The sequence below is a fragment of the Euprymna scolopes genome, chromosome 25, assembly GCF_053919585.1.
Source record: "Euprymna scolopes isolate OS-2025 chromosome 25, ASM5391958v1, whole genome shotgun sequence".
Taxonomy (NCBI): Eukaryota; Metazoa; Mollusca; class Cephalopoda; order Sepiida; family Sepiolidae; genus Euprymna; species Euprymna scolopes.
In genome coordinates, this window is record NC_136506.1 from 89860073 (window position 1) to 89887223 (window position 27151).

The 27151-nt window shown below is 34.0% G+C and overlaps 1 protein-coding gene across 1 annotated transcript in view; it reads left to right on the plus strand.

The window, feature by feature from the left end:
- LOC145247498 (corticotropin-releasing factor receptor 2-like) overlaps positions 1–27151 on the plus strand; it is a 907054-nt gene that overhangs the window by 472016 nt on the left and 407887 nt on the right. The window contains exon 3 of the mRNA XM_080109310.1: positions 16830–16949. Coding sequence (XP_079965436.1) covers positions 16925–16949 — 25 coding nt within the window. The 5' untranslated portion in view covers positions 16830–16924. The remainder of the gene's footprint in view (positions 1–16829; positions 16950–27151) is intronic.

A 27151-nucleotide genomic window follows, 5' to 3' on the forward strand; every position in this document is an offset into this window, starting at 1 on the left:
TGCGATTGACTGGCTAGTCAGGACGCGGTGGTGGCTCATGGCTCCACCGGAGCGGTGTTTGTCACATGTTGACTGCTTGAGCGTTCAGCAGAAAAGAGGGTGAAATATGAGAAACAGGAAGTGACGTAGCTAGGTCGCTCTCCTGAGTTAAAAGGCGAGAGTTTTTAACTCCCACAGGCTCGAACCCGTACCGCGAAGGAGAGAAAGAATGGAGATAAAACCTGACGTCTTTCCTGTTACGACCACCGCCAAACCAGAAGTGACGTAGGTTTAAATTAAGACAAGGCTAGACAATCGAAAAGAGGGGATGAATTTCGACAATATCGGCTAAAAAAGCGATCCCTCCCTGTAGAAAAGTGCCCAGTTGAATGTGAAGAAATTAATGTTTTAGTCAATTTTTCGATATTTGTCGTCTGAAGAGTCGAGCTTAAAAACGATACTGATCTTGGTAAAATCCGTCGCCTCTGTCGAAAGTTTTAGGCAGACATACAAACGTACATACATACATTTATATATTGGTAGCTCAAATTTTAGAGCCAAACCGATTAAAAAGCTTGCCCTATCTCTGAATATCCTTTATGTCAAATTTCAAGTGTTTAGACCAGAAATTGTTTGAGTAATTTGGTAGAGACCGCACCGGTCAATTTTTTTAAACTTATGACCCCTTAACATTTATTGTTTTGGGGCTCAAATCAAGTTATTAAGTTAGATCCACGTCCAGGAACCTATATCAAAATTTCAAGTGTTTAGACACAAAATTGTCGGAGGAGTTTGATAGAGTTCTCAAAGGTCAAATCTTTTAACTTTGACCCCTTAACAGCCAAATTTCTCGCCGAAAACAGATCGCAAAGGGTTTCCCCAATCTCAATGCCCTGTATATCAAATTTCGAGTCTGTAGACTGACAATTGACAGAGTTATTGCGTTGGAAAATGTACACTGACACACACCCACCCACAGACACGTTTATATATATATATATATATATATATATATACTGGCATTTCAGTCCGGCGTTGCCCGGGTCTTTGGATGTGTATGTTGAGCAAAAAAAAAAGTGGTAGTAGAAAGACAAGCTCGAACCCGTACCGCGAAGGAGGAAAAGAACGGGGAAAAACCTGACGTCTTTGCGGTTACGACCACCGCCAACCGTAAGTGACTTATGTTTACATTAAGGCTAGACAATCAACGGGAGAGGATATCTTCCAAAAATATCAGCGGAAAATAGGGAAATAAAATCCCATAACTTAAAGGGAGATAACTCTATTTAGATGAAAACTTATTTCCGTTTTTAAATGCAGCTGATGTTGGTTGTATTGATAATCAAAAGTAAGTTAAATAAAATATAAATTATAAATAAATCACTTTTTATAATATTTCTAAAAGAATACTTACAATGATTCTATTATTAATTTGCATGAAGAATTTAGAGCTAATTATTAAAACAGTTTTTCTTTAATGTAATATATAAATGAGATCACCTCTTGAATGTTGATTATTTTTAGTAAATAGTATATATATATATATATATATATATATATATATATATATAGAAATCATGCAGGAATGAAGTATATAAAAGTTCGTTTTCAGCATTAAACTCTATTTGTGAGACGGAGTACTTTTTGTATGTATTAACTAGCTTGTGAATAAACAAACAAGCACGTAGAAATACTATTTTTTATAATATATATAATATAATCCAGATATAAGAGACTTCTCTTTCCCGGGGGGGGCTACAGCTCTCTTTTTTCTCTTATATCGGGTTACATTATAAATTAACACAGGCTCTAATTTGGGACCAGAGAAAATCTCTTTTATATCCGTTTTTCTTATAATCGGGTCTCTTATATCCGGGTTACACTCTATATAAATTAATATTCGTTTTTTGACATTGTGAAATTGATTGTGTGTGTGTATATATATATATATATATATACATATATATATGTATATATATATGTATACATATACATATTATTAGATATAATAAAATAGTAACGATTATTCCCGCCCATAGAAATAAGGTATAGGAGATGAAACACTGGCCCACACATTGATCCACAATGGCCGTACTACCTACTTGTACCTCATACATGTTTTCCGGTACTAATCATTCAGTTTAATTAAATACCTACATTGATACAACTTCTCCGATACGATTCACTCTCCCAAATGCAACATGTTTAGGGGTGGTAGCAGAGCAATATAACCACTATACTTTCACTACACCAATCATCACCTGGGTAAATATTTTATAGTCTATGCTTATTGTAACTGTAAAGATTTCGTTTTGTCATTTACCTACAACATTTTCGGTAGAGATTACTGAATTGTCTCATTTGCTGATTCTACCGCAAATTTCATTGGCTACTCGGACATCAACCTTCATTCTAGATTTCGCATTTAACGAACACTATAGAATGCTTTAAGCTACATTCAAGATGGCCGTTTCATTTTATTGTTGCCGAATAACAAGGTCTTTAGTTATCCGGTTTCAAGTTTTACAGCCAACGTATTACACCGCAATTAACACACTTTTATAGATTCATAACTGTTGAACTTTATTTTTAAGTGACGTACGCACAAACTCTTTCAGTCTTTCACTACTTTCAACTTCGCGGTATGTTTACTAATCAGACAGAAATAGATAACGAGAGAGACAGAGAGACAGAGACGTAGAAAGAGGTAGATAAACAGACGGAGAATGTCTGTGCATGTGTAGAGAGAGGAGGCGAGAGACACATAGACAGAGAATATGTGTTTCTGTGTGATTCGTCTTTTTATTTGTTTAATGTTATATTTAGAACAATAATCTTACTACTACTACAACTACTACTACTACTACTACTACTACTACTACTACTGTTAATAATTATTATACTTCGACATGACAGGCGTCAGCGCTGGAGGGGGAGGCACACTTTTATTTCCTTTTGCCATTAGTTATTTCGATTCGCGTCCTCATCTGAACGAACACATCATAAAACAATTTACCTCGGCATAGAAGGATTTCTCTAAATTTTAAAGAGATAGAAAAGTGTGCATGTGGTTAGCGGACGTCTGCTAAGTATTGTTATACCGCTACTACTACCATTACTATAATAATACGAAATCTACTATTCCTGCTACTAGTAGTACTACTAACATTAATAATCTTACCAAGTACATCGAAAACAAAAAATTCCTCTTGACTTTAAAGAGAGAGAAAGACGTTTAATATTATTTTCCGGTGTTATTACTACTACAATTACTACTACTATAATATTCCGAATACTACTATTAATAATAATATTTATATTATTAATAATAGTAATAATAATCTATTATATTATTTTGCTTGTCGCTACGACCGTTATCATCCTGTATCTACCTTCAAAGGAAAGTGTAATAGACTAAATTGCTAATAATAAACACTAAAATAATAAATTGGTGTCGCTAAAAGAAAACCCCCTTTGCCATATTCTGATTGGATGAGAGAAACGCATGCCACCCAACCAAAACATTAAAACAAAATGGCGGTTATATCTTTCAGTTCAAACGTAATCTTTCATTAAAAAAACGTTAAATTTACAGAAAAAATATTGGGTTGCAATTTTCAGGTATGTGAAAATGTTTATTTGTAAAAACTTTATTTTAAGCTTTCAATTTTTTTATTTAAACAAATATATTCTTTGGTACACACTCGGGTGTATTCAAATGGACTATTCTTGATGTCTATAATTTAAATTGCAATAATTATTTTATTGCTGTAATGACACGCGCTAAAACGGGTAGTGCCGTCGCTTCAAATCTTAACAAGCAAATCATAATATAAGTTTACTTCAGTGTACAAAAATTTCTCCGAATTCAAAATAAAACAGCAAGAGAGTGCATGTGTGTATTCTTTTTTTATCCTATTTTTTTGTCTTACTTATCTTCATCTTCCTCTCCTTATTGGTAGTACTACTAGTACCGCTAATATTATTGATATCATTGTTATATTTTCCATATGAACATACATACGGTTTGAGGGTTATGAAAGAATTCTAATCGTACTTGCCTCAACGCGTGAACGTATGAGGGGAAAACAATTACTTTTTATCAGCAGGAGCTTACATTTTTAACTTACCATTTTTAACTTCCTATAAACAAAGCAAAATTACCTCAGTCTAGAAGAATTTCTTCTTCAGAGAAAACAATCAACAAACCAATGGTTTCAGGATTTATTAAATTATTTATTCAGAAACATATTTTTATTCATCTCAACGGTTACTACTGTGACTACTATTTATTACTTCGTTTATTGTGAAAGGATCATCCATATGATTTTACTTTTTGCAGATTTATTCCACGTTAACTAACGTGCCTTTCAATATTTATTTCCGCTCCTGGGGGGATATCAAGTCGTCATTTTCCAACCTCTTTATAAAATGAAACAATACAAATTAAGCTAACTCTATGATAATGAACTATATAGTCATTGTTTTATCTGTTTTTGAGAGTGGGTCCTTTTAATAAATCTGTTCTAGGTTTATACCCTCTCTCCACCGGGCAACGCCGGTAATCGAGTCCCGCTAGTATGTATCGTTTTCTCAGATATGTTACTTTTATATCTGATTTTTTAATTAATTCATTGATATATATATAGCCATGTTATATATCATTTTGAAGCACGTTTTTCGCTCTATCGAATCGTGTTATTAGTTATCATTCTCAGTCTCTTCATTGATTTTTTTAGGCTTTTCGACGGCACGGACACAATTAAAATCCGCACGATTTTCTTGTTCCAGTTCAAACTAGGTCGAAAAGCTGCTGAGACAACTAGATATTGATGTGTTTGGTTCAGGAGCCACTTATGAACGTGTGGTACAACGGTGGTTCAAGAAATTTCGCAATTGTGACGAGAGCCTCGTAGATGAAGACGGTCGCGGCCGGCCGACTGCGGTTGAAAGCGTTAATTGAAGCTGATCCATACAAAACTACACGAGAAGTTACTGTTGAACTCGAGGTCGACCACTCAATAGTTGTTCGCCATTTAAAGCAGATAAGGAAGTCAAAAACGTTGGATAAATGGCTGCCGCATGAATTGAACGATAATAAAACAAATCGTCGTTTTGAGGTGTCTTCTATGCTCCTTCTGCGCAGCAAAAACAACCAATTTCTCGAGCAGATTGCGACGTGAGATGAAAAGTGGATCTTCTACGATAACCGGCGATGTTCGGCGAAGTGGTTGGATGCGGGAGAAGCTCCACAACACTTTCCGAAGCCGAAATTGCACCAAAAAACCGTTATGGTGACTGTTTGGTTGTTTGTGGTCAGTCTCATCCATCACAGCTTCTTGTATCCGGGCGAAATGATCACGGCGGAGAAGTACTGCCGACAAATTGAGGAAAAGCACCAGACGCTCTTACGTATGTGCCCGATATTGGTCAATATGAAAGGACCAATTCTTCTCCATGACAACGCTCGATCGCACTTTGCTCAACTAGCTCTGCAGAAGCTGAACGAATTTGGCTACGAAACTCTGCCTCGTCTGCCATATTCACCGGACCTTTCGCCCACCGATTATCACTTTTTCAAGCATCTTGACAACTTCGTGCGCGAAAAATGCTTCAAAGGCCCAGATAATGCCGAATAGGCCTTCAATAAATTCATCGCTTCCAGAGTTCCGGATTTCTATGCTAATGGGATGAATAAACTTGTTTCTCTTTGGCTAAAGTGCGTTGATTTTAATGGTTCTTATTTCGATTAATAAAGTTTATTATGAAAGGAGTGTCAAAAAACAACATTATTTTTGCTCCAACCTAATACATATATATATATATATATATATATATATATATATTATAATATAAAGCTGAACGTGTGTGTGTGTGTGTGTGTGTGTCGTCACGAATAGGCTCCTATATGGTTGACTATTTTAAAAAACTGATTACATATAATGATAGAAGATGTATCGAATATCAGGAATGGGTTTGTTTGATCTGGCAGAACGGTGGTTCATAAAAATTGTGTACTCCATGGAATATGGCACAAACTTTAACAAAGACTTTTCATATCTATTTGCGTAAGTATACTTTGATAATTATGTTTCAGTTTGAAGAAATATGGTATAATAAAATTATTGGGTGTTCGTTCGCGCCTGACATCCATAGAATGCAAATATGTCACAAAGTTTAACAAGGTTTTTTAAAAGGGGGGAGGGTCCACAATAACACCTTAACTTGAATCTTAATTCACGTTAGCTTTTATTTATTTATTTTTTGTTGAATCATATTGTGTCGAATAAATTCACCTCATAAATTCACGTTCTTATTAAAGTGAAAGCCAAAAAAAGTCGGAACTTTAGACAATTCTCTACACAAATTTTGCATAACTCTGTTTTTTCCTTCTCCACTTGCACGTGGCACTCTTTCGAAAATAGATAAATAGATAAATAATTAAAAAAATAAGAACGTTACTTGTTATCGTGTTAAAAGAAAAAAGATGCTGCTCACGTGATTACGTGTCTTTTTAAAAACATTTACATAACCTTTTTATTTTTTATATATATCTGTTTAAGCTTTTTTGTCAGTGTACTAGAACGAATTCAGTTGATTACAACCCTTTCTGCGTGTTCTTTACATTACAATAGTACAACCCTGAATCCGACGGCGCAATACTACACCGTTCAATACTGTAAAACTGAAACGAAGCTGTTCTGCTTGAAAAGGGCGCCATTTTCTTCTTATTCATATTTATATCGATTCTTTGCTTTCAAAAACTAAAGTAATTACGTGTTTACTTTTTAATATCTCATTTTTCTGTTTCGGATTATTTTACTAAAGTAAGTAAAGCTTCATTATTTTTCAAAACTGTTTTTGTTTCTTTGTTTTTCGATGTTTTGTCGATATTATTTAGTAAGAATGTTTAGCAGAAAAGCCAACAAACGACTACCCTAAAAAATGAATATACAAGAAATAAACGTTACCATAGTCAATAAAGGTTCAGTTCATGTGTTTTTTTCGTTTTGAAATAGTTTTTAATGCTCTTTACTTGAAATAATTTCAGCGAACCAAAAGTAAAACGAAATTTGAGGCGATAACTGCTTAAATGAATTTTTATATAAACTACACATGCCATAATCGAATATTCCTCAAGCACAAAATAACAGAAAACATTAAAATATGTTTATAAATATTCCTTACGTTGATGGAACTTTCTTAAATTGTTAACACAAAATGCTCAGGTGCCCTTCCTTCAAATTGAAAACAGGGCTCTCCATTTCAAAGTCGCTGCCATTTTGATTTTTTTTTAACCGGTTCGTGAATTAAAAAATTTTTTTTATATAAACTACTTAAAAATAGAAACCAATTAACTTTTCTACCATAAAAGTTACTTTTATTGACTATGGTAACATTTATTTCTTGTATATATATATATATATATATATATATATATATATATATATATATATATATATATATATATATATATATATATAACATTTTCTCTTTGTAAGGAAACATCATTTTGTTGGTCACTCTTGGCTACGAATGTAAACAAAGTTGATATAAAAAAATATATTTTCGCGAAAATTATCTTTACTTTCATCATATTTTGCTTAGGGTAAAATTTTTGAGTAGCAAAACCTATCTCTTTACAGCCCGCTCCTTTTCATAACCTATCATACTTTCATCAATCACAGTCCATTTTCTGTAGGCTGTTTTTGAACCTAGTCAACGACGGGTTCTTCTGTTAATATATATATATATATATATATATATATATATATATATATATATATATATATATATATATATATATCAGATTTGTTGTTGGCGTTTTTTGGGGGGGCTTTTTTAGCGATATTAGCAACTTCGAAACGCTATTATTTTATTTATTTCCGCTACCCTAGCGTTTTTTAAGAGCTATAGGTTGTTTTTTTGTTATTCACACACACACACATACGAACACACACACACACACACACATACGAACACACACACATACGAACACACACACACACACACACATATGAACACACACACACACACACACACACACATGTGTTACTCCTTATTTTTATGGAAATATTTATTGATTTATTTTTATTAAATATTATTACGTGAATAAAAGGCAACGCCGGAATTATTGCTGGGTGCACACACGCATATGGAGTTGGGTACACAAACGCAAATATTGTTGACAATTGAAAGAATAGTACAGACGCTTTGAAATCAACATTCTTCAACTGACAAGTTTTGAAAACAGTCATATTGAAATTTGGCCTTGGACGAATTTAATAAGAGCCAGTGGAATGCGGCATGGAAAAACGAAATTCATATCTAAAGTTTTTTGTTCGTTTGTTTGTATATAAAAACAAATGCAGGCCAAGGTCAGAGAGAGTGACAGACACTGAGCCTATCGACTTGTCATTTTGTCGTCACCCACAATGCTCCACCACACACCATCTCTCTTTCTCCCTCACTCCATAGCACATTTGTGGAAGTATTATTGCAAGAATAAAATTGTCACTTTTTATTATATACCCCTCAAAAATAAAAATAAAAATAAAAAACTTGAGCAGAAGCGCACATGAGGCTATCGAGAGTCATTTGCCAATGTTAATTTAAAAATTACGATGCGGTTACCGTCGATGATTAAAGATCATGCATCAGAAGAAACATTGAAAATAAAAGAATAAATAAATATACTATGTAATTAATTGAAGAAAAAACAAGTGAAGTATGCATGGTCCCCCGTAAGTGCACAGTGAACGAGGCATAAAAAATTACTAAGTTCAGCAATCCCCCCCCCATTTAGCCAAAAGTCCCCAGGGGACGTCAAATTCTAGTGAAAATGAACAAACGGGGCAGTTTTAGGCGTTAACATACATAACTTTGAGTTTTGCACCATACAAAAAAAAAAGAAATGATTAAGTCTATCATCTGTCCCCCCATGTAGCGCAAAAGTCCCCAGGGCCTTAACATATTTAAATTTGAGTTCAGCACCATGCAACACTGCTAAATAGACATACACAGAAAATTTTGGACAAATATGGTAAAAAAAAGTCCCTAAACATGAAGTGTTTTTATTAGCCAAAAAGAGCCCTTTGTGGCACACCCAAGAGTTATCGCAAAGTATAGACAAACAAAATTAGATAGAAATCAGTTAGTTACAACTTTTCAGAAAGTTTTATAAAAATCCAAAGCATCATTTTTTTAATAAGCACAAAAGTGTCAATTTTAGCCATTTTAAAATGAAAGGCCCCTATGGGGAGGGGGCAACCGGATTTTCCTGGAACATTCGTTTTGTTACTTTGTTACTCATATCATGTTTAATGTTTGTGCAAAATTTCATAAAATTCCAAGGTGTAGTTGTTGAGAAAAGTACAGAGAGAAGAACGGACCAACGGACAAACGGACAAGGGTGAATTTACAGATCCACCCTCCTTTTGTCGGGGGACCAAAAAACGACTGGAATTGGTTATATGTGCGCTTGAGAGAAAAGAGATTCATGAAAATGCAAAAAGATGTTTTTTCTTGCTTTTATCGGATCCTATGGATTGTAAAATGCATTATTAAAAAGAAAAAAATGTAATGCGCATTAATTTTGAAGCAGTTTCTTTGTTTGTTTGTTTTTTTGTATTGTAGCTATGATGGAGGAGAGAGGGAGTGGAAATAAGAATGAAAGGAGTATTGAATAGTATTATTGCTGGTCGTGCACACACGCATATGGAGTTGGGTGCACACACGAAAATATTGTTGACAAGTCTTCAAAGCAAGAAATGTCATCAAAAGCCATAACAATTGACAGAAATATACAGAAGCTTTGAAATCAACGTTCTTCAAATGACAAGTTTTGAAAACAGTCATATTGAAATTTGGCCTTGGACGAATTTCATAAGGGCCAGTGGAATGCGACATGGAAAAACGAAATTCCTATCTAAAGTTTTTTTGTAAATAAAAACAAATGCCAGCCAAGGAAGTAAATATGAACTGTAGCATATCCCCGTGTGATAACCTCTATTATGCAACATGACTCAGTTTGTACGTCCATATCATATCCCCTGGCAATACAACATACATTCAATTCATGCGTTTATATGAACACCACACCAACTTACATCAAATGGCTTCATGCCTTGTCTCTAGCGACTTCTATAAAAAATAGTAACTATTCTAATTGATCTTAAGCTTGAACCCTTACAGGGAATTCTCCTACAAGACATTGTGTATTTTGAGTGTCTGGGGATAATTGCAACTGTGATGTGACTCCATATTTACTCAAATTCCCACATAAGTGTTTTATTATTTTTTTTTATTTTATTTTAGTCGAAGTTCTCTGAAATCCAGGGGCGCACAACCTGGGGTAAACACTTGAGCTCTATATGAGATACATAGATATTCGAATGTTCCATTAAAGTTCTTTATCTCTCAAACACTGAACTATTAAGGAAATTGAGAACATAATTTTCCTCTCCCCAATTAACTATTTTCATATGTTGTAATATATCTTTCGTTTTTGGTCTCTTGGTCTGACTGGATTCTAGAACATTAATTCATCTAGTTTGGTGGAGTATCCAGCTTCATGCTTTTATTTGAGCTAACGTCACTTGGAGAAGGTATACCAAGGGACATGCATGTTTCCAGCTTTCATCTATTATCAGAAAGAGTTAGGATCGAACTCCTCCCACCAACCTTCGTAGTCTGGTATTGTACAAATGAGCTACGATGAATCACCACTTCAATATACGGTTTTAACTGCTTTCGATTTGTTTGTTGGCGTTTTTTTTTTTTTAGCTGTATGAACAAGTTTGAAATGCAGTTATTTTATGATATATATATATATATGCATGTATATGTATATATATATATATATATATATATATATATATATATATATAATGCCAGAAGATACAAGCAATTCACATCACATTCTTAAATATTAATTAGTTTATTTTTATATCGTACTTCAATTTTTTAGGCAAAAGGCTAAATGTTGTGCGTGTGATTATGTCTTTATAAGGAGGCATTTACACACAATAGGTATCACCTTTTTATTTATTCTTTTCTAGACACTGAAGTCTGACCAGATATATATATGTATATCTATCTATCTAGAACGGTTAATATATATATATATATATATATATATATATATATATATATATATATATATATATATATATATATATATATATATATATATATATATGAACAAACAGTTACTAAAATATGTTAAAAAACACTTTGAAATGAATTAAAAACATATTTAATCTGAAAAGGAAACACTAGATAAATGGATAGTCCTTAATCAAAATGCAGTTATTTTATGATATATGTATATGCATATATATATATATATATATATATAATATATATATATATGCATATACATATATGTATATCTATATATATACACATATATATGATGATTGCTCCATCTTTCCAGATGATCGTCGTCACATTGAGTTCTCCCAATTTTGTCGCCCATGCACTCTCAGATGACTCTGCACTCCCGCCGCAGATTTGCCTATCTTGAAGCAGATGTGACATACAAATTGAGCCATTTCCACTGAGTTGACTTCCTCTGGAGGTTGAATGGTATTCCTATGAACAATCATATGTCTTCTCAAATCGGCAGTAGACTTGCAGACTTTGCTGCATATTAAACATATCGTTTGGTTCGGACTAATAGGTGCAAAGTTGACCTGAACAGGAGTTTTGTGCGACTTAAAGTGGTTGAAGTTGCCAACCTTTTACAAAAGCACTCGTTCACAAGTGTTGCATTTCAAGCTGTGTACATCATGGTTAAGACCAGCAATTAAACCTTTGCAAAGCTCTCGCTTCAGACTACTGTGGGCCTGTTTACTTTTCTCTCGAGCATCACAACTTTCACGTACAAGCTTTCACCACTTCGCCACACACACACACACACACACACACACACTCACACACACGTACATATATATATACATATATATACATATATATACATATAAGAATAAGTAGTTAAAAACGTTAAACAACACTTGGAAAAAGAGTTTAAAACATATTTAATTTTAAAAAGGAAGCACAAAATAAGTGGATGGTCCTTAATCAGCGGGGTTTCGAAGAAATACTTTCCTTCTCATCAGAGGGCAGAGATTACCAAAATGCGGGATCGGATTTTGCTTGCAAAAGTATTTAATGAAACTACAAGTAAACAGATTGGTTAAATACAACGGAGTGTTTTTTTTCTGCTTTTTGTTGTTGTTTTTTTTTTATTTGATTCTTTTATCATTTCCTTAGTAATATTCTCGACACAGCGAGCAAGCTGTCTGACTTTGTTTGGTACCTAGTATAATATGGTTTGGAATATTCTTATTTGACCTATCCTTCTAGCGTTATGTATGCTATAGGTAAGAGAAAAACAGCTGCAAGAGAGTTCCACAAACCTGCAGTTCTACTGAAATAGGAAGCAATGACGGATTAAAAACAGCGAATTGGTGGAGATCGCTAGACAAACGAGTGAAATGAGCTGCGACAAAAGAAACAGGAAAGAAATCAGACAATTCTTAAGAAAGCGTGCCATAATAGTATTCATCGAAAAGACTGAGATTAGCAATAACAAGATCACGTATTTTTGAGAAAGGACAGAGAGAGGGAAGCAGAAACAGTACGGCGAATCAAATCATTGAAGACCACGTAATTTTTAGAGAGGGATTATCTTTTAAAGAGTCAGGTAAAACAGTTTGAGAAACACGAAGAGAGTATACGGGTGACCATGCAAGTAAAGATCCGATAAAGTAAACTTGTTGGTGATTTGCATAAAATTAATAGATTAATTTTTTTTTCACAACGTTCCTCATATCCAGTTCGTTTCAAATGCTTATTTCGGCTAATGAGGAATTAACTTAAAGATGGCGTCCCAGACGTGGCTAACACGTGGAGAGTCAATCTAGATAAAGCCATCAGGGTAATCACGAAAAATACGTCTTCAGCATGCGAATCAACGATGTGTCGTGAGTATGAATTATGCATTCCGTCTGTGACTGCCGATTAAAAGGTTCTAAAGTGCAGAATAAAACCCATCAGGTTATAAAACGCTACTTGGAGTAGGATCAGTGTCGCCTATAAATCTTGATATCCAAGAGAGAAGTATTAGCCTTTGTGGCACCAACAAAACCAGATAAAAACCGCTCGCCTTAAGCCATAAGCTTACAGCTTTTCGTATGTGATTTGGAGAAGTATGGGCGCCACTAAAAATCCTAGTGCTCAAGATAGGTTATGAAGAGAAATCACATGCTATGAGAGTAGTTCGTTCTAATAAACTGTTCTAGATCGAAAACGGATCTATATAATGGATTTAAAGTATTTTTTTAAAGTAGAGAGTCGGCTCAACTTCAAATGAAAAACGAGCAATGTTAAATTTAAAAGGTCAACTTCAATTTTTTAAATTACAAAAGATGAATTTATTTAAACAGATCAACTTAAAATTAAAAAAATAAGATTAACTTCAATTTACAAAATGGTAAGTTTTAATTTAACAAACATAAACTTTAATTAAGAGATCATGTTTAATCAAAACAAATGCCAACTTCAATTAAAACAATATCAACTTTAATCAAAACAATTTATTTGAATTAAAACGCACATCAGTTTTTATGAAAATACATAACAACTTAAATCTTAAATGATCAATTGAAAATTTTAAAAAGTACAATTTCAAATTAAAACCAAATATGTCCAAATTGAAACGAAAACCCAATACACATTTGAAAAGCTGAATTAAAAGGCATGTTTTCTTTTTTTTTCTCTTTTGATGACATCTATCTATTTATTTATCTATCTATCTATCTATCTATCTATATACCTATAAATATGCGAGCGACTACATGACGGTTAACTAATTCGCATATCTTTTTTAAAACAAGCCTTAATTAATTACTCATTCAGTTTTTATGGTTTCTTATGAGATCATTTAGTTCATTTAACTATTACGCTGAATTCTATTTATGCATAGTTTCTACATACTGCATAATTGCGTAGAATTTAAGATACGGAATTTTATATATATATATATATATATATATATATATATATATATATATATATAGACTTTGTCGGCGTGTGTGCAAAAACTCTCTATTAAACTTGTCTTTGAATATTTGGTCTACCGAGGTGAAATTTGATATATAGGGTATTTAGAGCTGCAGCACAAATATACATATATATTAGCTAGTAAAATATCTGATAAAGGGTTAACGTTAAAAGAAATATTGACCTTCGCTTGGCGTAAGTCGATTATACCTGTTTCTTCTGCGAACGGGTTAATTAAAAGTTATAGGTTAAACAACATAATTTTTATGGGCTTTGTATCCATACGGATTTACATCATACGCTACGGAATGAGGCTGGAGAGCTACATGTTTTGAGTTCGATTCTAGCTGATGGCACACAGGTTATTTTTTTTACTTTTGAAATCACTACTATATATTAGGTATAATATAATAATCGATAGAGATTTGTCTCTATAATAATATATACGAAATCTGCATGAATTGGAATATAATATTTTAGCATGAATTGTGACTGGACCATGCCGGGCCGCCTACTAGTTGTTCATACTCACCGTCCTTTTTCAGGTGTATTTTATAGAACTCAGGAATCTTTCAGTCGAACTCGGGATTCTGCCCAAATCTTCGAATGGAAGGACCCGTGGCGTTGTGAATAAAATATTTGTTAATGTTCAGTTGTAAGTTAAATTCTTCTGAAGGTGGAAGTTTCAATTCTACATTCAAAATACAATTGGAAATTACTTAGGACTTCTACCTAGTCATGGCTGACAGAACAAGAGCATACTACCCCCGTGGATTAAATAAAAGGGTTTTGTTCGAAATTCCGTACAGATTCCCGAGTTTCACAGAAAGATTCCCGAGTTCGACTGAAACGTTGTGTGAATAACACTCAAGAAAGGGGCGATATTCAGATTAATGCAAATAATACAAAAAAAGGGAAAATGATAAAAATATTGGAATATTCACCAACAAAAGGGGATATCACCAGCGTAGTAATAGTATTTAATCCTATTAAGCCACTGTAAAGATAAATAAATATAAAAGGGAGCAGAAAATAACTCATTTTAGATGTTTGTCTCTTTATTACACTTGACTGGCTTTGCAAACTCACTTTTCCTGATTCAAACAATGTAATTTGAACTCACTGGTTGCGTAACGGTTTACATGGTTTTTAATCGTCTATAATTTCGAATGGCCGATTCACAATTCCAATAGTAAGCAGGGGACGTTACAAACAAAACCGTAACACATCTGAGAGGGTGGGGCATTAAAATAGTTTTTAAATCGCACAGCTAATTGGTCACTTAATAGGGGGGGTGATAGACTTAGTCATTTCTTTATTTGCATGGTGCAGGACTCAAATTTAAATAGGTCAAGGCCTTGGGGACTTTGGGGGCTAAATGATGGGGGGAGGGCAAATGATGGACTTAGTTATATCTTTTTTTGCATGGTGCAGCATTCAAAATTGAAATCTTATTATTCTGGATTACCTTATTACAAAAACAAAAACGTACGCGTCTGAACTTTACAAATATGGCGACTCTCTCTCTCTCTCTGCGCGAAGCAATCGTTTTGTAAATATTAAACGAAATGCAAAAATATTAACCGCTTCGGAATAGACACCCCAACTACTCATGGTAAGAACGGTTATTGGAACGCAGTAGGCAGTCCGGATTCAGAGAGGTGAAAAAAGAAACATTACATTTAGCCGTTGAAGCTGTGGTAATGTAATAAATAAAAAAAAAACAATACCAAAAAAATAAGTGAAAAAAGTAATGAAACTGTTTGAATTCGATACAAAAAAAAACCTGAGAAAAGTGGATAAAACCCCGCCGAAAAGTATACTATTTAACTGTTAAAATTTCAAACAAGCAAAAGACAAACCAATTACATGGGTGCTAACGGGCAACCGTTGGCTGCGCCACGGATTGGATATTGACTGCTCCACCACGATCCAAACGAAATATCGGCGTGTTTATTTTTTCATATTAAACTAAATAACTGGACGCGGTAATATGAGGTCAATCCGTGACGATGATTCTCTCTCTCTCTCTCTCTCTCTCTCTCTCTCTCTCTCTCTCTGTCTCTGCCTTTCTCCCTCTCCCTCTAAACACATTTAGAGAGGGATAGAGAATAGGGGAGAGGGATGAAGAGAGGGAGGGGGTAAGAAGCAAATACCTTCGTGCTGTTCAGTAATTACTTTATTTAATGTAAAACGCCGGCCCTCTATATCGGTAGACGCCATGTTAAATAACGGCTTTGATGTTCGGTTTAGTTAACAGAATTGTAATCTTGAACAAGCCCATCAGAATAGCAGGATTATTATAAGGGAGAATTTATTATTTTTCGAATCGGTGGACTAGAATTTAATGTTTGGGCAATTAATCTATGAATCAGTTACGCATGTTGTAACCACAATATCCATATATGTGTATAAATCCCTGCGGTTTTTATGAAGATCAGTAACAGGACTTTAGCAACAGGGGGAAAATCGGAACTACTTCCCCTGTAGGATTATGCGATATTGTTGGTGTAGTTTCTCGGAAGGAATCTAGGATTTAATTTGAACACCTGGATGTGTTAAAAAAGTATGTATAAAGTTACATAAGATAGTGGCTAATAGACTAATCGGGATTATGTCATTATTTTAATTCTTATTCATTATGTCTGTATTTTAATTGCTTAATATTTATTATGCACCTATTTTAATTCGTATTATTTAATAATAAAAGCATTATTCTTGCTTGATCTTCTTAGCACTTTTAAACTGTCCGTTTTTTTTGTTTTGTTGTTGCTTTTTTGTAGGAAACACACAGTTGCATTGCAACAGCACATGGAATACTGTTTCTTGCTGGCCGCGGACATTAGCCGGCGCAACGTCGTATATCCCCTGTCCACACATGCACCAAGGCATCGACTTCACTCGTAAGTATTCAGTCTATTCTATGTTTCTTAGCTCATAATTCATTTTAGATATACAAATATTTTGCCTCATAAATTGTGATGGTTCTTGGTAAAAATGTCGCCCTGCACTAATTGATAATTAACAACCATTGATATTCAACATTTTAAGCGATTACATGTTAACAGCCTGTAAAATAGTTGTTAGTAAAAACATATGCCCTTAAAAATAAAGACTCGTATCTATAGTTAATTTAAAAAGTTATAATTAAAAATTCAAAGATAAATAATTAAATGAAACTATGAAATAAAACTTCTTTCGTTTTCTAATACATATATATATATATATATATATATATGTTTTTATTTATTTATTTTTTAATTACATTTTCACCCCAAACAAGGCACATTTCCACCTTGGTGTAGGGGGCTACTATCAGGGGCAATAATTACTGGGGTACTATGTAGGGATTTGGGCAGCAAGATGTTGGTTCACGTAGCACTTGAACTTCTGCACGTCAGTACAGTTGGGGAAGCAGGGACCTGGAATGGAATTCCAAAGTCTAGCGGTTCTGGGGAAGAAACTACTGGAGTAGATTTTGCAGCCTGTCGGGTCTGTCGATGGTGTTCACGTCGTGGGGGCACAAGTGCTTGCAATTCGTCAGAGCATTCACCATTAAAATACTTGTAGAACAGGCAGAGGGATGCAACGTTTCGTCGATGGGACAGAGGCTGAAGCTTAGATGCCAATTCAGGGCCTATCAGATTTGCGACTCTCTTTTGAACCTTGTCAAGGAGCGAGAGACTAGTAGCCGATGCACCAGCCCAAATATGACAGCAATATTCCATACATGGGCGAATGGTTGCCTTATAGAGGTACAGGATACTTTCGGGTGTTTTTATTTGTTTTTGTTAGCCATACTTTCTTGAATGAATTCAAGTATTTATACGAAAGTGCATTTTTACCTAAATGCTTGTTGGGAATAATTTATATATATATATATATATATATATATATATATATATATATATATATATATTTAAAATTGTACAGAATGGGAGAAAAACATTGGCTGTCAAGCCTGACATAAGAGGGACCAGTTAATAGTAAATAATGTTAGACTCTCGTCACCTATGTTGTTTTCTGTTCGGGGAAAATTCAGAACCGCATATATTGTCTATAATAATGTTCATTATTATTTAACTATAGCTTATCTCTATTTCTATATATTTCATTTTATTTTAATATCAATTTTCTAAGTTTTATTTTTTTTTATTTAATGTATTTTTAGTAAATATATGTTTAAATTAATTGTTTCCTATTCTGTTCCTAATTGGCATGACTTCCGGTCTTAATTGGTTATTCCTGGCCGGTCCAAGCGAGGTAATTAATGTATTAATTCTTTAAATTTTAGTCTTTCTTTTATTTTATTTTTATTTTAGTTAATGAATCTTAGCTTATACTTTGAATAATTAAATCAGTATTCCATATGCTGTTATTTTATTTTATCTTCGGTTATACCTGGGTATGTTTAAATGGTATCAGGTTCTAAGAGATCTTATATAACCTATTTTGATTTCTGACTTGTAATGTCTATGTCTTTTTTATTTTTATTTTATTTTATTTTATTTTAGCCGTAAAAATTCTTACCTCTTTAATTAAAATTGCTTAAATATCTGTTTTCGCTATATTATTTTATGCGTTGAATTGACTGCATCTAGAATACTCTTGAAGGATTTCCTTTACACACACACACACACATGTATATATATATATATATATATATATATATATATGCGTGTGTGTGAGTGTGCGTGTGTGTGTATATCTTCTTCTATACTCCTATAAATTCGTTTTTCTTTTGTGTGTATTGATAGTGATATTAAAACCCCTCTTTTCTATTCATTTAAAAAGAAAATATAGTTTTCTTATGTATGGGTCATGGAATTGCATTCATCTGCAAAAGATCTAGCTAATTTACATATTCTTTTAAACATTCATTTTAATTAATTCCCTATTAGTTTTTTCGGTTTTCTTATGGGATGATCATCTTTAGTTAACTATTACGTGTAATTATATTCATGCAGATATTCTACATGATTTATACTTGCGTAATATTTGCGTAAAAAGTTTACAGGACATACAATATTGTTTCCATATATATTCATGTAAACGTATATATTTTTATTTAATCTATATATATATATATATATATATATATATATATATATATAAAAGTGAACGTGTCTGTGTGTCTGACTGTCTGTCTGTGTGTCTGTGAACATTATCCTTCGCAATAACTCTGTTAATTTTTAGTCTACAGACTCGAAAGTTGATGTACAGGGTACTGAGATTTCGGAAAATCTACATGATCAGTTTTCGGCGAGAAATTTGGCTGTTAAGGGGTCAAAGTTCAACGATTTGACGTTTGAGAACTCTACCAAACTCCTTGAACAATTTGGGGTATAAACACTGGAAATTTTATATATAGGTTCCTTGGATATGGATCTAACTTAATAACTTGATTTGAGCCCAAATTTGAGCTAGACAGGCAACTACCTCAACCAGGATTGAAAACTGACCGTCTGTACGACAGTCAAGTCTCCTAACATCACTCTTTTAAATATACCTTTTTTCTTTCTCTCATTGGAAGAACACAAAGTGATGGTTGTGTGGCTCGAATGAGAGAAAAAATGTATATTTAAAAGTGTGTACTCATCAACAATTGTAGTTATATATATATATATATATATATATATATATATATATATATATATATATATATATATATCTTCTCAGTATTTCGCAAACGAAGATTCTATAAAGGGCGTTTTCCACGTCGACTGCAGACCACAGCGGCTGCAGTCAAAAGTCACGTCAGATGTGACTGCTGAGACTTCTCGAATCTTCCATCTGCAGCGCTTCGCTTCCCCCGCATATTCTCTGTGCGAAAGATCTTAAAGGAGGCGACAGCCTGGTGGACAGTACGTCGACAGGTAACACGGTCAGCAGCAAGAGCAGACCATTGGAGGTGGTCAATGTGGCAGTTACCGAGGGACTTCTTCAGAGAGTCTTTATATCTTTTCTCGGTGCTCCTCTGTCACGACGGCCAGTAGTCACAGCTACGCTGATCCGTGCACGTCTCCAGAATGGACGATAATAGATAGTTATATATATATATATATATATATATATATATATATATATATATATATATATATATTAGTTTTACAGAAGTTCAGAAAAACATTGGTGCCGCCGGTTTCAAGCCCAAACACAAACGGGAAACCGGCGGTACCAATGTTTTTCTGAACTTCTGTAAAACTAATAAATAAATATTTAGCTCTTATATCGAAAAAGTTTTTCTTTGTAATCGAGCACTTTGTCGGAACTCTTTCCCCAAAATACAGTAAGCAAATATATATATATATATATATATATATATATATATATATATATATATATATATATATATATATATAAATTCATTTTAGATATCAACATATTTTGCCCCATAATTTAGAATGATTCTTGGTGTAAATGTTCAACGTTTAACGTGATTACATGTAAATTAAATTTGATTAATGAAGGTGGAACTTCTTAGCTTGTTCAACCATTATATCTTAAGTTGAATCACTTTGTGGCTATCGCTACATCTCTGCATTGTATTGCTTCCTATAAACCTACGTTTCTTCTATACACCCATTAAGTAATGTTTCAAGCAAACTACATTAACTTCTTTAGAGTAATTCAACGATTAGACTGTGAATACATAATTTGTTGAACCGTCTAAGATCTTAAGTAAAATTTAAATATTTATATAAATTTTGGAAGTGTCAGCCATTTTAGTTCTAGAAGAGAAGAAGAAAATGGCAGTATTAATCCAGAAAAGTTTTGAATTTTAAAAGCTTGCAGACAAAACAAAAAATAGAACTTTCGGTAGATACTCAATCAGAAAAAGTCTTGAGACGGTGATCAGACAAAAAATTATGTGCAAGAATTCTAAAATATCCACTATTTTTTTCTTTTTTGAGTGATTTCGAGTTCTGATTGGTTGGTAACGGAGGGTGGTTCGATCTGATTAATCAATTCTTATTACTCTTTCCTATAAATAAGACCTTCCAATTTTTTAACCATATAAAAATATATTGCAACATCAAAATAATTCCGCAATGACCCTGTGCGCAATAGTTATATTACTTGAAAAAAAAATCAATTGTAAAAATGTGATATTCTTCTGAAGTTTGAAGATTTAATCCTCAGTGAGGGCGACCGAAAAATACAATTGCGAATTAATTAGGGCCTCTATCCAGACATTGCTGACAGAACAAGAGCATGCTACTCCCTCCATGAAATACACAAAGGCTTCCATTGGAAATCCCGTCCTAGTTCGACAGAAACATTCCTGAGTTCGACAAGATACACCTGAAGAAAGTTGGAGGTTACATCGACCGAAACGTTGTGAAAGTCGCACTCAAGATGAGAAAAGTAGTCCGATGAATCCAAATAATATGAACTCAATAATTATTAGCTTATTACGTGTCGCTGTGGTTTTTAGATTTTAAATAAATTGATAATTATATAAATGTTAAGAGATAATAAAAATTAGCCTCCAGTAATCTATTACACTGAATTAATGTTTGGTATGTGATGGGAATTTTCAAATTGATCTGCGCTTTTACACTAGGGCGAAATTTCGGAAATCGTAATATAGAATTTCACATGAAAACAATGGTATCTACATATTTCTTCGTATTTTTAAGATGATTATATCCAAAAAATTACGAAAATGGATAGGGTAGAAAATTATTTTATTAAAGAAAATAGAATTTGAAAAACATGATCGTGTTTGCTAATGTAAGACACAGGAGAGTTTACAAGGGAGGTAATTTCCTTCCGATAATTCTTGGAAAACTACGAAAAAGCTTTTGAAGTTTTCCAAATGGACCTGAGGAAATTGAATCGGTGCAATATTTATTTTTGCTCAAATAAAATCCGTATTTTTTTATTTCCTGCATGTCACGGACTTTTGGCAGATTCACTCTTTGTAGGTTATGTTTATTTTGTTATTTGTTTTGCGTTAGTCACATTTAGAGTTACTTTCCTTGTTTATGGTTTTGTTTTGCTTTATTTTATAAAAACAAGATGGCCGCAATGTTTTCCATGCTAATATAATCAAAGTTGTTGTTTTTTTATAATTCGGTAATATTCAGGTAATTTCGACTGCATAATTTGGAAGCTACCATTGTAATTTATTAGAATTTAAAAAAAAAACAGTAGTTTTTTTTATCTGAAAACTCCATTTATTGACTATAAAATTTTGTCCCAATAGTGTAGAAGCGCCAATTAATCTATCGATTTTATAGATACTTTCTTCTCATTGAATTTAACTAAAACTCAATCCACGTGACAATCATTCGATAAGTTAAATAATTTTTGGATCTCATGTGGCTATGATGAAAATAAATTGAGGTTTAATTTTAACTTTCTTTTATAGGAGAGAGATCTCAAACATAGATTTTGAGCAGAATTATCGCCCCTGAACCGGTTAGAAGCATACGAACGCAGTATCCCCGATATACATGCGATTAGTTTCGTACTTATATAACTATGAAATGTATCCCTTTATTTCAACCCCAAATTTAACTACAGTATATGATTATTATTAATAGGCTAAGGAATTAAGTCAATGTTGTTGAGCGTGATGAATAAATGATTATTTATCAGAAAAAGCTTATAGAATGACTTGGTAGCATAGAATGCATTATCTTTTCAAGGGAGATAATTAATTTCATACATCAGTAACGGATAAATCTCTGTTTTTGATGGGTATGGGCATTAAAGGAGGAAAAAATCTAACTTCCGTATATTTCGGCGTATAAGGCGACCGTCAGATAAGACGAGGTACAAAATTGGAGCAAATTTTAATAAATTTATCATATATCAGTTGTATAAGACGACTGCTAACTAACGAAACCATGTTTGTTTAGCCTAGGCTACAGATTGCAACACCCGGTATTTTATGAAATATTGGTTTTTAAAGATAATTTTTTTTAACTTTAAGGGTCGTCTTATACGCCGAAACATACGGTATTATTAATTGCCTATTTATTTTCGTAAGTGATTCCTTAATATGGATAGATTAATAATTAAACAGGTTACAAAAACATTTTTTATATAAAATGGCTTAGTCTATTTTAGGTAATGATTTGTATATACTGTATGTAAATTCGTGGTTAAAACTAAGGGAGACATTTCCTAGTTATATAAGTACGAAACTAATCTCTCTCTCTCTTTCTCTATCTCTATCTCTATCTCTCCCTCTCTCTCTTAAAAATCTTTCAAAAGAAACCTTTTTTTAAGGATTGATTTTAAACTCTTCCGATTTAAGGTTACTAATATTACAATCTAAATGGTTATGGAAACAAATATCTGTGCCTAAACCTAAACGTAGATTCCATGAACAAAGTTTCTTTCTCAGAACAATACGGTGGTTTAGGTATATATATATATATATATATATATATATATATATATATATATATATATATACACAAATGTAAAAATAAAATAAACCCAAAAAATTAAATTAAACCTATCGCAGACTTAGCACCTACATAATCCGACTTCAAGTGTACTGCGTTCGTATGCTTCTACCCGGTTCAGAAGTGATAATTCTGCTGAAAATCTACGCTAGATATTTCTCTCCTATTAAAGAAATTAAAATTGAACCTCTATTTTTTCATCATACTTGTATGAAATCCAAAAGTTATTTAACTTGTCGAATTTAAAAATTGCGTAGGTGGCAGTAAGGTTAATATAAACGTTATTGTATGAATAAATCGTATCTTTGAATACATTTTCCTGTATATTTACTCAGATATCTGGTTGAATCCAAAGGGGAGGTAATCCCATACTCCTGGCACAGAGCTGATGCCCCTGAAGTGATTTAGTTTAAATATGTTCAAGTCTAAATGTTTAATTCTAAATCTCGATTTAAACTTGAATAAGTTATTTGATGCGGCAAGTGCATATGAAATTATTTCCCTTATATTTTATAACCGATTCGTAATGCTAGAAATTTTATATTTAATATTTAAGATAATATTGACGATGAATTAAGGTGCCTAAGGGTTCTCTTTTAGTCAACAGTGTGGGTCGGCACATCTTGCTTTTTGACATAGGAGGCACCACTTATCAAAGCCCATAGGCCACTCGGGGATAAAAGTTAAAGTGTGTACAGTATCAGAATCATAGTAATCGTTAGTAGTGGAGGTCCGGTAAATTTGTCAACTTAAGTGGAACCGCTAATCAAGAACTTGTTTGCATTGGACTTGAAGACGGCCATATTGTAGTTAGCTGGAAAGCAGGCAAACGGAAGACAGTTTCACAGGCGTGCCTTTCTAAGAAAGAAACTTTGTTCATGGAATCTACGTTTAAGTTTAGGCACAGGTAAAGAGTAGGGGAATTTATTAATAGTGTTTTCAGCTAGACGAGTGTTTCTCGTGAAAGTTTGGCGGGAGGGGACCATAGATTGGAGCTCAGACGAGCACTTTCCATGAAAATAACGATGAAGCAGAGACAGGCTCGCAATGTCTCTTCGGTGAGAAAGGGGTGGCAGTGAAGAGAAAAGGGCATCTCCTACTAGACAACGAATCTATTTTGAACTCTATCAATGCAGAATAAGGTTTTCTCAGACGACCCTGTAAACAACAAAAACTTTCCAGGCCACTTATTAGAACAAGGAAGTCACCCCTTATCAAGACCCGAATGCCACTCGAGGATAAGGGTTAATGAATGTAAGGTGGTAGTGTAGTAATCATTAATGTTGCAGATTAGGTAGAATTTGGATTATTTAATGGGACAGCTCAACAAGAACTTGTTTACATTGGACTTGAAGGCTACCATATTATAATCAGCCAGAAAGCAGGCCAGTGGAACAGTGTTCCACAGGCGGGCAGTTCTATGAAGCAGCTTCGTTCATGGAATGTGTGTGTATGTGTGCGTGTATGTGTATGTGTTGGTTGGTTGGTTGTTTTTGTTTTACGGCATATCAACCATTTTCGGGTTATTTAATGCCGAATCCAAAGATTTTGAAGAAAAATTTTTTTAATAGAATATATTTGTTATTTTCACGTCGGTTTCTATTTAACCCATAGTTGGGGCCCTAACAGGTACTACCACTCCGGGTCAGAGTGGACCTGGGAGCAATGGTAATTAAAGGGTGGCTCCACACTCCCCAAAGCCCACAAACTGGGGCCTCACCACTGGATATAGTTTAAGGTCATATCCAGGACTCCCATTGAGGGACTTTTACCCTCTGCAGGGGGGGGGGGGGCAGTCGGCGTATTCTAATGCCCCACCGACATGGCCTATGTGTATGTGTGTATGAGTGTATGTGCGTATGTGCGTATGTGTGTATGTGTGCGTGTGCGTGTGTGTGTGTGTGTGTGTGTGTGTGTGTGTGTGTGTGTGTGTGTGTGTGTGTGTGTGTATGTTTGGCTAGATAATAAAATGACGAAATACCCATACGAAAATCACAAACAATAATTGTTTGGTTAAAGATATTTCCAAGCAGGTGGGTTTAGATCCGCTTTGAAAATTCAATTGATATATCTGTGTTTAGGAGTTACGTAATAGAATTAAATTCACCGGCTATGTGAAAAATAACAAATAATTATTGTTCAGTTTAAACATATAATTCTGCGTAAATGAAGTTAAAAGCCAGTCCGTTTATGATTTGACCGCTGAGTAATGAAGTTGAACGCATTGACAGGATCGGGCGTTGCGTTGATAATCAGTTAGATTTAATTCTGCGTAGAAAGGGGAAAGCCGGTTCGCTTTGAGCTTCGAATAAAAGAATTATTTTTAATTGTTATTAAGGACTGGCGGGGGTACCCAACATTGCCAGGGTGTGTGAAGGTGTATTAAGGACCCCCGGAGTGGGTGAAGAGAAGTGTTTTTTAAAAATAAGTGACAGTGTCGTGGGATTCTCACGCGTTGCTTGAGTCGAGTAAGGAACCTCGGGGGGGGGGGGGTAAAAAATAAATTGGTAGTAGTGGGGAGGGGGCGTGAAACAACAGTAGACAGTTTGGGCGGAGAACGAAAAAAAAGTGATAAGCCGGCAGGCTCGAACCCGTAACGCGAAGGAAGAATAAAAATTAAAAAAAACAACGTGACGTCTTTGCCGATGTCTCCATCGTCCGAGCAGAAGGTTAAAACTTTGAAATTAAGCGAAGTCAATCTAACCGATACGATGACTTGCAAAAATCGCGACGCAAAAAAAACGACCCCTCTTTGTAGACAACTGCCCAGTTCATGGTGAAGGAATTAATGTTTTTGTCCAATTTTTCGATATTTGTCATCCGAAGGATCACTCTATAAAACGATACCGTTCTCCTGAGAATCCGTCCCCTCTATTTAAAGGTTTTGCGAGATATACAAACACACACACATACACACAGTTTGTATTTTATATATTAGATTTATTTCTGCGCAAAAGGGGAATATTATTTCGATTGAGAACAAAAAGAAAATGTCGGTTAAAAGAGAGTTGAACAATTGACCGCAATGATGAGATCATATTTTGCCTTGGAAGCTGTTCATGGTTAGTTTCTTTAAGATTCGAATGAAAGAATTATTCGTCGAAACCGGAAATCGTCAAAACCGGGAAACTAACTCGTTCACCTAAACTAAACCCAAGAACATCCTGTCATCTCGTGTCATTGGGGAAATCAGTCCACTTCTGCATGAGTCGATGTGGTACACGTTGATTGGACGATTGAAGGCGATAGATCGCATACATTCCCGGCCTCATTTTCATGATAAGAGCTGCTTTTCGGAGTGTGTTCCAACAGTCAGTTGGCAACGAATTAGTTGGTCAGTTTCCGTTAGAGGTACCACCAGATACTCCTAAAAAAATCAGTCTGCGCCAGACTTTCTTAAGAGTGACCTGTAAATACTTTTGGAATAACAGAAAAGACCAACGATTTGTCAAAATATGACGAAACAGACTGAGAAAAAGACAGCCGAGTAAGAGTGAGAGAAAGAAAGATGGAGGAATAGATTGAAAGATAGATGGGCAAATAGAGTGGGAGAAATGTGAAGACTTAATAAAAAAAGGATAGTTTTGGATTTTGTCTTTCAGTACTTTTTATTAATTGGTTTTGCATCTTACTTTTTCTTATTCAAATAATCTATTCTAAAAGTAATTGTCAGCCAAACG